Source organism: Rhinopithecus roxellana, chromosome 16, assembly GCF_007565055.1.
Source record: "Rhinopithecus roxellana isolate Shanxi Qingling chromosome 16, ASM756505v1, whole genome shotgun sequence".
NCBI lineage: Eukaryota > Metazoa > Chordata > Mammalia > Primates > Cercopithecidae > Rhinopithecus > Rhinopithecus roxellana.
In genome coordinates this window covers 111,213,965-111,227,312 of record NC_044564.1, presented here as the reverse complement: position 1 = coordinate 111,227,312, position 13,348 = coordinate 111,213,965, and the positions used below count along the sequence as shown (strand labels likewise).

The 13,348-nt window shown below is 42.9% G+C and overlaps 1 protein-coding gene across 6 annotated transcripts in view; it reads right to left on the bottom strand.

Moving 5' to 3' along the window:
* PALM2AKAP2 (PALM2 and AKAP2 fusion) overlaps nucleotides 1-13,348 on the bottom strand; it is a 554,929-nt gene that overhangs the window by 283,178 nt on the left and 258,403 nt on the right. For all 6 annotated transcript variants that reach the window (XM_010365583.2, XM_010365579.2, XM_010365578.2 and 3 more), the window contains one exon: nucleotides 4,592-4,722. In XM_010365583.2, the coding sequence (XP_010363885.1) occupies nucleotides 4,592-4,722 (131 nt within the window). The remainder of the gene's footprint in view (nucleotides 1-4,591; nucleotides 4,723-13,348) is intronic.

Sequence of the window (13,348 nt, the reverse complement as noted above, 5' to 3'; positions counted from 1 at the left end):
AAGTAGAAATTTGCATGCTTTATTGGAAGTCTTTGCCGTATTCAAAATGGCCTACACATAAAGAATTAAAGAATGACCTAGATCCTACCTACACCTGAAGTTCTGAGTTATGATACCATTATCTTTTGGTTAGCTAAACTAAATGACCCAATTTCCCTTAGTCTTTTTTTGTAGAAATGTTCCTTGTTCTTTGGTTACCATTCTCTATTTCTCCTTCAGTGTCTTCAAGCTATTCTTAGTTCAACAACAAGGATGAAAATACTTTCAGGGCACAACTGTACTAATACAGTTTATAGATTGCAAATAGTTGATGTATCTCTTTAGGAAAATCTAATTGATTGCTGGGGGTGACTTAGACTAGTGGGCCCAAATCTAAAGATCTACAGATTAATGTTTTGCTTTGAGTAAAGGTTTCCCTTAAAATTCCTTTATTTAATGGTTCTGTATCTGATCTTATACTTTTCAAGATTCCTATTATATAAAGATCAGATCGTAACTTTGATCTTGAAGTCACTTATATTCTCTTACTCTCTTCTTCCTTTCTCTCTGCATTCTTGCATTGTTTTAGTTAGTCCTCTTTATTTTTATTTTTATTTTTTGAGATGTAGTATCACTGTGTTGCCCAGGCTGGAGTGCAGGGGCGTGATCTCAGCTCACTGCAACCTCTGCTTCCCAGGTTCAAGCGATTCTTGTGCCTCAACCTCCTGAGTAGCTGGGATTACAGGCGCCCATCACCACACTGATCTAATTTTTGTATTTTTAGTAGAGATGGGGTTTTGCCATGTTAATCAGGCTGGTCTTGAACTCCTGATCTCAGGTGATCCACCTGCCTCGGCCTCCCAAAATGCTGGGATTACAGGCATAGGCCACCGTGCCCAACCAGTCGTCTTTCTTTTTAAATGGTTTTTCTGTAGTTTCCCTAATGCCGGTCCATTTTCCCGAATGCCTGAAGTTTTCAACAATCATGCTTCTGGAAGACTGAATTATTTGTCCCTATCCTTCACCCTTCCCTGATCTGTGTTCCTTCCACTAAAAGTTGGCTGGCTGTCTCCTCCCTTGGTTTTGGGCTTGCTCGTTGACTTGGTTTGGCAGATGGCTTGTGGGCAGTTCTGAGCCTCGGCCTTGTTTCTGTTCAGTCCTCTTGTACCTCTCCCATTGCCAGAAAGAGACGGCATCATGGTTAGCCTGTTAGTGCAGGGTAAACAAGAGTGGACTCAGGCAACATGCAGCTTGGAGTCACTTAGGTGAGCTCAGCCCTATCAGCAGAGCCATGCCAGCCAATCCACAGGGACTTTGTAACACTGTGGGGTGCTCATGTTTGCAATGAGCCTTTAGAACTATTCAAATGTCATTCTATGAGCGAGAACTAGGCTATGTTCAACTACAGGGAAATGTCTTAGGTGACTGAATGTCCTTTATGGGAAGAGAGATAACAGCTCTTTCTTCCTATGGGATTGAAGATTAAAGACACTAATAAACATTGTGGTAGAGAAGATGCCAGCAAGATGAAGAGAAGCAGAAGCTGCCTTCCAGGGTAGGAAGAAACTCCTCCCTCAGGAGGCCCTGCAGAGGAAATGATGCTCACCTCAGTCCTGCTCCTACAGAAAGCAGCTCCAGGGAGCACAGTTCATCCCAGCACATATCCAGTGCCCATTTGGCCCAAAGTCATGATGAGGACAGAAGAAATGGCCCCTGAATCCAGACCTCACCATCCAACCCTGCGGGCTATTGTGATTTACTTCCTCTGGCTTGGGATTCCAGCTCTTAATGGGCAAGACTGCCTGCATACATTGAGTGAGCTCTTTTTTTTTTTAGACGCAGTCTTGCTCTGTTGCCCAGGCTGGAGTGCAGTGGCCGGATCTCAGCTCACTGCAAGCTCTGCCTCCCGGGTTCATGCCATTCTCCTGCCTCAGCCTCCCGAGTAGCTGGGACTACAGGCACCTGCCACCTCGCTCGGCTAGTTTTTTTGTATTTTTTTAGTAGAGACGGGGTTTCACCGTGTTAGCCAGGATGGTCTCGATCTCCTGACCTCACGATCCACCCGTCTTGGCCTCCCAAAGTGCTGGGATTACAGGCTTGAGCCACCGAGCCCAGCCGAGTGAGCTCTTTATTCCATTGACTTAAAGAATAAAAAGACCTTTAACAATTTTTTTCTGAGTATGATTATGACCACCTGAACAATAAACCAGCCCCTAACTCGCAACACCTCATTCCAATGGTCGATTTAGACAAAAACTGAGTCTCAGTTTAAAACTCTAGCCATGCAATGGCTCATACTACAAGTGCAAATTACCACCTATTGGACCATAATAACAACATATTTGCATTCAAGCCAAGGTTAAACTGCCAATTTGATTGGAAGACCATGTGTAATCCCAACACTTTGGGAGGCTGAGAGGGAAGAATCACGTGAAGCCAGGAGTTCAAGACCAGCCTAAGCAACATAGTGAGACTCTTTCTCTACCAAAAAAAAAAAAAGCCAGGCACAGTGGCATGAGCTTTTATTCCCAGCTATTTGAGAGGCTGAGGTGGGAGGAGAGCTTAAGTTCAGGAGTTTGAGGCTGCAGTGAGCTATGATTGCACCACTGCAGTCCAGCCAGGACAGCAGAGTGAGACCTTATGTCTTTAAAAAAAGAAACAAAAAGAAAAATAGGAAAGGTCATGTAACTAACTTTATCCTATTTTCCAAATCCTTTCTGCCTTCTGTCTATAATAACACCTACTCTCTCTATATATATGCATATGATATACATATGTATGATATAAATGGTTGGTAACAGTTTAGCCTTTATCCTTTGTATTCTAAGAAAAAGCATGTGCATGTACACGGGTGTGTGTGAGTATATATATGTATATGTATATACAAACCCTCCAAACTTTTGCTTGGCTGGTTTCCTTCACAAACAATGTTTAGCCAAGCTGCTCTGAAAGCTCTTTAAAATGCATGAGGACCTAAGCAAAGTAGGGACATAGTCTGAAGTATGCCTTTGGGATTTACTCGGCTTGCTTTTCCCTTCAGTGACACTATTACAGGCGCTCTCAGAGTCTTCATTTGCTGTTGGTTGTAAGTGGCTGGTAGCAGTTTAGCTATTACCCTTTGTATTTTAAAAGAGCTCATACTGGGTACGGTGGTTCATGCCTATAATTCCAGCACTTTGGGAGGCCGAGGCAGGCAGATCACAAGGTCAAGAGATCAAGACCATCCTGGCCAACATGGTGAAACCCTGTCTCTACTAAAAATACAAAAATTAGCTGGGCGTGGTGGCGGGTGCCTGTAGTCCCAGCTACTAGGGAGGCTGAGGCAGGAGAATCGCTTGAACTCAGGAGGCAGAGGTTGCAGTGACCCGAGGTCATGCCACTGCACTCCAGCCTGGCGACAGAGTGAGATTCCTCCTAAAAAAAAAAAAAAAGACAGAGAGAGAGAGAGAGCTCATAAGCTCAGAAGACAGAGATGAAGGTCCAGATGGTGAGATTTCAGGCAGAATTTGGTGGGATGGGTTGGAGGGATAGATTTGGTTCTAAAGCATCTATGTGTACCACTTTCCATCCCTATCTCATATCTCTCTAGCTAGGTGTCCTGGGACCTGGTGTGGCTATAGCTCCCAAGTAAAAACCTACATTATTGCTCTTGTGTGAGCCTGACCAGTCATTGGCCACAGACAGGTCGCTTATCTCCCAGATGGAAATGATCAGATCCTGGTTGAGAACCATAAAGAAACCACTTTCTGAGCAGTGAAAGCAGACAATGCAAAGTGAATTTGTAGAGCACGGGCACATAACCACGAGCTCTCACTCAGTACCTCCACACTCTTCATTTTAATCCCAAGACTGTTGACTACAGTTTTCCCATTTCGAATTGACCAAATATAGCAAATTTGAAAACAGACTCACTACAGCAGCAATTACAACTAACAACCTGACCCAAAGCTAATATAAGAACTCAAAGGGAGCACCTGAAGGGGCAAGCTGCTCACAACACCTCATGGGCCCATGAAGCCATCACTGTGCTGTATTACAGCCCAATGCAATAATTAGTATTCTCTGCAGCCACAAAAAAGGATGCGATCATGTCCTTTGTAGGGACATGGATAGAGGTGGAGGCCATTATCCTTAGCAAACTAACACAGGAACAGAAAACCAAATATTGCATATTCTCACTTACAAGTGGGAACTAATGATGAGAATGCACGGACACATAGAAGGGAACAATACGCACTGGGGCCTTTCAGAGGGTGAAGGGAGGGAGGAGGGAGAGAATCAGGAAAAATGACTAACGGGTACTAGGCTTAATACCTGGGTGGTGAAATAATTTGTTCAACAAATCCCCATGACACAAGTTTACCTACGTAACAAACCTGTATTTGTATACCTAAACTTAAAAGTTAAAAATAAAAATAAAAACTAATTAGTACTCTGTGTCATAACTCTGGGTCATGTGGAAAAGTTTAAACAACATCAATGTGTTTTGTTTAGCAAGAAAATTGTAAAGTACAGGAGAAGGTAATAGTATTGAGAAAGGCCACCTAGAGGAGAGCAGTGGTTACTGCACCAAAAAACTGTCTCAGGGGTTCCCTGGCTGGAATCCACCTACCTCTGAATGTTATCTTCAAGTTGCTTGACTCTGAACTCATCCTCTTCAGACTGCCGCCTCCTGGCTTCCTCCTCTTCGGCAGTTCCAGCGGGTATGCCCTGCAGCAGCCATTTCTCCCGAAGCACTTTGGACTGTGGGAGTGCGGAAAGACAACAGACAAGATGATACTTTTCAGTCCACACTCTCCTCTCCCTCTGCAGTGGTGCTGTTTTAGCTTCACCCTTCACCAGCGCTGCCTGAATCACTGCCTTCGCCTCCTCACTAACTTGGCTCCCTACTTCCCTCTAGACCAACACCCAAAGAGATTTATATCTACATCATTTTCTATTATTAAAAAAATTTAAAAATGAATGACCATGTAATCTCATCTAGATTTAACAATTATGAACATTTTGCCATATTTTACCATATACTTTTCATCAAATGATTTTAAAGTAAATAACAACCATATTTTACCCAATAATATGTCAGTAGGAGTCTCTAAAAATTAAGAACATTTTTCTATGCAACTGCAATTTAATTAAAAAACTTTCTAAGGCCACCTAACATCTGGTCCATATTAAAGTGTTTTAAAAAGATTGTCATGCCTCTTCTTCAGTTACTCCCTTCTTTAATGACTCCCAATCATCTTCAGCAATAATCTCCAAATGCTATAAAAATCATATGCCCCTAGGTTGGCACGGTGGCTGATGTCTGTAATCCCAAAACTTTGGGAGGCAGGAGGATTGCTTGAGTCCAGGAGTTGGAGACCAGCTTGGGCAACATAGTGAGACCTTGTCTCTACAAAAAATTAAACAATTGGCTGGGTGTGGTGGTGCATGCCTGTAGTCCCAGCTACTTGGGAAGGCTGAGGTGGGAGGATCGCCTAAGCCATGTAGGTCAAGGCTGCAGCGAGTTGTGATCGCACCACTGTACTCCAGCCTGGGTGACAGAATGAGACCCTGTCTCACAAACAAAACAAAACAAAACAAAACAAACAAAAAAACCATACATCCCACATTTGCAAGTGTACTACAGTACGGTACAGTGGAATAAAAAGCTTTTGTTTCAGGTCAATGGTTTGGAGGCAGCAATTACTGCTTTGAGAGGGGAAATGAAAACAGTTCAGGAAAAAAGCATGTTGAAATTCCCTAAAAGGAAGAGCAAGGAGAGGTAGATGTGAGAGCATAATTTTGATTCAGGTTCCACTTACATGGTCCCTAGATGGCTGACGGCAGCAGTTACCGACCCTGTGCCTCATGGCTGAGGACCAGTGAGCATGACCGTGGGCAGGTCAGTGGTCACCAGAGGAGACCACAGTGAGGATGCAGGGCACATGACCAATTCTTCCCAGAAACAGTAAGCAACCAAAGGAAGAGCAGGAGCAACGGCTATGAAGCCAGCTAACACAGAGTAAAGCCCTGGCTCTTTGGCTCCCTGGCTCACTGGCATCACCTCTGTCCAGAATTTCATTTGATATCATCAGGCAGGGTGAGCGAGGCGAAAGGAAAGAACTCTTCTAATGACTGAGAGCCAGGGAATGCAGGCTTGGAGCAGACTCCCTGAAGCTCTTATGAGCAAAGGATGCACAAATCCATAGACTCTCATTTGTATGCAGCATTAAGGGCATTTTATTATGAACCTACAAGATGAGTCTTTAAAAATTACCAACACTGGGCTGGGCACAGTGGCTCACACCTGTAATCTCAGCACTTTGGGAGGCCGAGGCGGGCGTATCACCTGAGGTCGGGAGTTCGAGACCAGCCTGACCGACATAGAGAAACCCTGTCTCTACTAAAAATACAAAATTAGCCCGGTGTGGTGGCATATGCCTATAACCCCAGCTACTCGGGAAGCTGAGGCAGGAGAATCGCTTGAGCCCAGGAGGCAGAGGTTGCAGTGGGCTGAGATCATGCCACTGCACTCCAGTCTGGGCAACGAGAGTGAAACTTCGCCTCAAAAAAAAAAAAAAAAAAAAAAATTACCAACACTTAGTATTAGTAAGTTAGACTTCACTAATGGTCCTGATTCACCATTCTATTGAGAAGTCCAGGAGTCATTTGGTGCTGTAGACACCCTGCTCCATGCCCAGGAACAAGTTCAATCAGCCTGGAATTCCTGCTCTTCCAGGAAAGACTCTGTGTTGACAATATAGCATCAGTGTGGGTTCAGGTGACCATGGTTTTTATTGATGTTATTCTTGCCTTTTCATTACAAATCATTGTTTGTAGAGATCTGTTTGATTACTCTTGCAGCACATAGGCAAGTTTATGGTACTTGACCTGTAATTTTTTAATAATTAGGCTTAAAGACTTGAGTTTGTTCACATAGAATTATTCCTAACTATACTCTTACAGTGATTATAGACAGGAGTCACCCCCACACCCCAATATGCGTAAACAGTCACGCATCATTGGTAACATGCTGTCTGTTGAATGTGCTCTGTATAAATAGTGTGCATCTACCACCAGGGTAAGTATTAAAATGTACAGTTTTTACATTATAGGGCATTGTTTGATAATATAAAATCATGTGTAAAAGAGTGCAGTACAATTTGTTTACATTGGTTGCTTATCAAAGCTTTATCAGAGATTCTTTTCCATTGGAAAATGGGAAAGGGTGGGGCAAATCGGTTGCTCTTTCTACAAAGAATTCAGAACCATTGTTCTCCACATAAACCTCTCAGAATTTCCCAGACAGACCCTGTTTGCACATTATGAGAGGCCATTTTTTTAATCAATTAATGTTTTTATATTTTTATTCAGATATTTAATCTGGTGTAGGCACAAAATAAATTGTTAATTGGTAGCAGTTCTGAAGTAGAAGAATGATTATTGCTTTGCTTTTCTTGAACTATAACTTGGCTCTAAAATTTACTCTCAGGAATCGGGTAGAGACTGCAAGAGGCCATGCTGAACAGTGGCTAACAGCCTGAGCTCTGGAACCAGTCTGCCCTTTACCAGCTGAGTGAGCTTGAACAGGCTCCTTCGCCTCACTGAGCCTCAGTTTTCTCATCTGTAAAATGGAGACAATAGCAGTGCCCATCTCAGAGGGTTGTTATGAGGATTAAAGGAGTTAATGGGCTAAAAGGGCCACACGCATACTTAGTACTACAGAAATGTTTACTATTGTTGTTGTTCGTCCTGTTCCCTTGGCCTCTGCTTTATTTACCTAAGAAAGAACAAGTGAAATACCACCAGAGAAGCCTTCCACCTCTACTGGCTCTGAGACAGACTCTATGGCCCTTTCATAGTATCCTCAAATTCTGTTTTACATCTGTTTCCCCCTGTAGCCTGCCGGTTCCTTGAAGGCTGGGACTGTCCTTTATCCACCTTTGCATTCACTGTGTCACCCAGAATTTCCCAATTCATCCATTTATTCATTCAGTCAATGGAACTGTAGCCCAATTCCCTTGAATGAATGAGTAAATGGATGAACTGGGAAATTCTCAACTTTCCTTCACTCTTAATTATTTGGGAGGGATAGGGACCACACTTTCAGGGTGCTTCCTGTGCTAAAGATGTCCAAACCACAGAGAGTAAAAACCTTAGAATTCTGGGAAACAGATATCCTGGAAGCCTTGGCGTTGGTGTGGACCCTTCTAGAAAGGCAGCTGTGGACAGTCCTGGCTGTCTCCACCCCAGCAGGGATGCTCTGCAGCCACATCTTCGTGCAACGTAAGTGGCTCTCTTGGAATGTTCTCTCTCCTCTTCTTCACACAGTGCCTCCTGCCACCACATGAAGGCTCTAGCCCCTTACTGCTCACCAATTTAGCTGCCACCATCAGCAGGTAGCTCTGGCCAGCAGCCTGGTGACTCTGGTCACCCAGAGGTGTATGTCCCTCTACTTCCATCTCTTTTCTTGATACAGGCATGATATCATTAAGAACATCCCCACAGGAGGAGCCAGGAAGAGAGGCTCCAACAGAAAAAGGCAGTAGTGGGGCTGGGTGCGGTGGCTCATGCCTGTAATCCCAGCACTTTGGGAGGCCAAGGCAGGTGGATCACCTGAGGTCAGGAGTTCGAGACCAGCCTGGCCAACATGGTGAAACACCATTTCTACTAAAAATACAAAAATTAGGTGGGTATGATGGCGAGCACCTGTAATCCCAGCTACTCAGGAGGCTGAGGCAGGAGAATTGCTTGAACCCAGGAAGCAGATGTTGCAGTGAGCCGAGATCACGCCACTGCACTTCAATCTGGGTGACAGAGCATGACTCTGTCTCAAAACAAAACAGAACAAAACAAAACAAAAAACCTGGAAAAGGCAGTAGGCCTGGTCTCAGAGAATCCTGTTTCACAAAGTTGTTTAGACATTTTTAAGAAGCCAAAAAAGTATAGTTGATTTTCCACTTGGCTCCAAAGTCATGCTGTCAGGAAATCACCAACTCAAAAGGCTCCCTTAACTGACTCCAGATCCCCTTCATGTTGTCTCCAAAATGTCTCCAAATGGAATGGGGTATACTGAGTGCGCCATCCGAAGCACAGGTTCCCTAAACTATGCTGGCTTGTATTGGCTGCCCGAGTGTTTCAGAATTTAGTGGAAGCAGAGCTCAATAGAAATAAAAAAACTAAAATTAAAAAAACTTTTCTGTTTGTGGCCTTTATTATCTAAATACATCAAAAAAAAAAAAAAGTATCATAGCTAACATAGTATCATAGCTTTAGTAGAGATGGGGGTTTCACCATGTTGGCCAGGCTGGTCTCGAACTCCTGACTTCAGGCCAGAGTTGGCCTCCCAAGGTGCTAAGGACTGTCAAACTTCACAGTTGTCAAATGAATGTCATCATGATAAGTCAGTACAAGGAACGAGCAGATGGGGAGCTGGGAGCCGGACAAAGCGGATCTTGACAGGGGCTTCTGAAAGGAGGACAGAGGGAACTCCCAAAGTAACTCTGTTTCTTGCTCTACTGGCCTGGCCAGCTTTGGAAAACAAAAACAAGAACTGAGTTTTCCAAACTTTAGTATGCATAAGAACCAGCAGGAGAACTTCCTAAGACAGATTCCAGGACCCACCCATGGAGACGCAGATCCTCTAAGTCTGGCATAAGGCCTGGGAATTTGAATTTTAATAAGCTCCCAGGTGATGCTGTCATTGGCAATGCCAGACTGAGGACCACAATTTGAGTAACACAGCATGAGGATCTATGACTATCCAAATGCTTGAAGAATACACAAGTTTTCTCAATGGCTGGCCAAATACCATAATCTAAAAGAACTCCTCATCCTCTCCTTCTGTGTCTCCAACTCAGGAGCAGTGGCTCTCTTATCCCTTTCCTAGGTGCCAAGAACTCTGCCAGTCCCAGAAGTCACAGCTCAGGAAGACAGGCAAGTCCCTACTCTCACCCAAGCCTTCATCCCAATCAACAAGGATGCAAGATAATTTCAGACTATGATGCTGCCTAGGAAGAGGTAGATAGGACAATGTGACAAACAGGGACCAAGGGAGGACACTTAAAGTGGGAAAGGTCTCTCTGATGACTTGAATATTCGAGTTGAGATCTGAGATCCGGAGGGGTGTTCCAGGTGGAGGGACTGGCAAAAGGGACTGGCAAATGTACCAGCCTGGTGGTAGGACAGAGTTTGGTGTGTTTGGGGACCGGAACAAATGCCCGAGTGGTTGGACCACAGTAAGTGAGGTTGGGGTGGGAGGGCAGAACAAATTGAAGATGGAGAAGAAGGCTGGGACCAGATTAGGTAGGATTCTGTAGCCTTATTAAGGAGTTTGCTGTGTGTTCTAAGCGCAATAGGAAGAACACATTGCAAGGGGCAGGATTACAAAGTACAAGTGATGGGAGTTTATTGTATGGTTTAAGTGACAGAGCATATTAGCTTGAAACAGGAGAGAGACAGAAGAATCAAAAGGCATGGTGGTACATTCTGCAGGTAGAATCAGTGTGACCCGTAATAGATTAGATGTGGGCTGAGAAAAAGGGAAGGATTAGGGCGACATATAGATATTTGGTTTGAGTGAAAGGGTGACTAGTGGTATCATCAATTGGAGACAGGGAAGAGTAGAACAAATGATAGAAAAGCAGAAAATAAAACCTTTCATTTTGGGCATGTTAAGTTTGAGAGGCTTCTAAATGAAAGTGATATCCATCTAAGTGGACATGTCAGAAAAGCAGTTGAACATGGACGACTGGGATTCAAGGGCCATTGGCTGGAGATGTCAATTTGGGAGTCATAGATACATAAATGGTATTTGCAGCCATAGTACAGGGTGATGATGGTGACAATATGATCATTTTTATAGAATTCTTACTGCTTTATGTGCTTTACATGTAAATCCACTTAATTTTCACAAGCATCCCACGAGGTAGGTGCTAACATTAACTGACTTATCCATGGTATCACACCGAGTGAGCTGTGGATCTGGGATTCGAAGCCAAGAGGTACACTCTGCTATCTTGCCTCTGTGTGAGATCACTGAAGAATCCTTTTTTTGCTCAAATAGGATTTACAAAATCATCAGGTGCCGCTGATCCACTTCCTAACATGGAAAACTATTTTTCAGCTCCTCTAATGGTGGGTTCCATATTGATGCTCTCTCTCCCCCACTTGCCTCTGAGTCCTCACAGTCAGGGCTATATCTTTTATTCATCCACGGAGGCTGACATGTGAGGAATTCTTGGAAAATCATGCACATACACTGTACTTTAGCAAATATAAAACCTTGGATCATTAAAGCTATAAAAAAGATCACAGAGATAATCTAACTCAATCTTTTTCATCTACAGCTAAGGTAACTATAATGAAGTCACTTTTCTTACTTTCTTTTACTTTTTATTTTATTTTTGTAGAGATGGAATCTATGTTGCCCAGGCTGGTCTCAAATTCCTAGGTTCAAATGATCCTCCCACCTCAGCCTCCCAAGTACTGGAATTACAAGCATGAAATACTGTGACCAGCCTAGATACCACTTTTTGAGGTGACCCCAGTAGATAGTGAGGCGTGTCTGGAGAGGGTGGGTGAGGCAGAGTGGGGAAGTAGGAGGTGAATCAGAACTTGTAATAAGTCTCCAATTGTTTCCTGGTCAGATGTTTGTTATTTTTATAAAGTCATATCTGGCAATCTTTTTTACTTGCACATTCTGGCTTTGATGTCATACTTAGATAAGACTTCCTTACCCTCACTATAAAAATATTCGCCTGTGATTCCTTTGTGTACTTTCATGATTTTACTTTTTACCTGTATCTTTCATTCATTTGTAATCTGGCTAAAGCTGATATTGGCTATTCTAGTGGATGATGGTTGGAATATGGCTAAATTCAATTTTCTTTTCTTTTCTTTTTCTTTTTATTTTTTGAGATGGAGTCTCATTGTGTCACCCAGGCTGGAGTGTAGTGCCATGATCTCGACTCACTGCAACCTCCACCTCCCAGGTTCAAGCGATTCTCCTGCCTCAGCCTCCCAAGTAGCCCAGCTAATTTTTGTATTTTTAGTAGAGACGGGGTTTCACCACGTTGGCCAGGCTGGTCTCGAACTCCTGACCTCAGATCGTCTGCCTCATCTTGGCCTCCAAAAGTGTTGGGATTACAGATATGAGCCACTGCGCCTGGCCTAAATTCAGTTTTCTAACAGAAGATGGGTTAAACTCAGCATGAGGCAACAGCTGTTTGTGTTTTCAGACAATTCATCTGTGTCCTGTCCCTCTTCCCCTTCCCCTATCCTTCCCACTCTTTTCTTGCTCTTTCTTGACTCCCAGTAAATAAGATCTTGGTTAGGTTTTGAGATTTTGCTATATGCTTCAGTCCACACAGGGAGAAGCCAACCCAAGACTTCTGATAGAAGAAATCAGGTTTTAACTTCCATTCAAGCTCTGTGTATGGAAATAAGGGAGGAGATCTAAAGTTACTTTACACTGTGTACTGTGCCTATCTGTTCAATATTTTAAAATTTGAAATAAGCCTTTCACACATCCCAGTAACAAGGAAAAGTCTAAAATTAGTGCTAAGTGTTCAAAACCGGGAAAGACACTGTAATATCTTTGTAGCAAGTCTTCTGATACCTTCAGGCTCTTCAGCAAATGACCTTAGTGGGTTGACAATAAATATTTCACAGGGTCACAATTCAGCCTTTCATCTTTTTTCATTCAGCTTTCTTGGAAGAAAAGGTTGTGGTCTTCAAAATATAATGACCATTTTTATAGCTTGGATTAGAAGACAACTCTAGAGAGGGTTCCCTGCTCATGAATAAGTAATTCAAAGGCCGTTTATGTATTGAAGATGTGGTATTAGCAATTTGATTCTGACAGGGCCAACTCTGTCAGGCAAACCTTTGTATATATGACAGTCTCCAAGGAATTCATGTTGCAGTAGGTAGTGAGTACCTACTCTGTGCTGGGGCTTTGAACAGACCAATAAAATAGACAAATCTCTGACAATTCAACCGAGGGACAGAAGGAAATATTAAATTCATCCTGCTCTGGTATGATATAGTAGCTGATTTATTTTTTAAAAGTCCATATCATCACAAGTCTCATTATAAAAACAATAAAAATAAATAATTGTTTCTATGAAATAAAAACCCAGGACAATTTTTCAAAAGAATAATGATAGTTCTTGTCTTATGAAATATTACAATATATTAAAAAGCTACAGGGATTAAATGAGAACAATACTGGCACAGGAATGGGCAGATTAATGGAATAAAAAGAATCCATAAATGGTGGACTCAAATGTAAGTCTGAAATATGTAGGTGATAAAGAAGACATTTAAATCAGTGAGGGAAAGGATGAATTAATCAATAAATCACATTGAGACAAGCAGCTCAGCA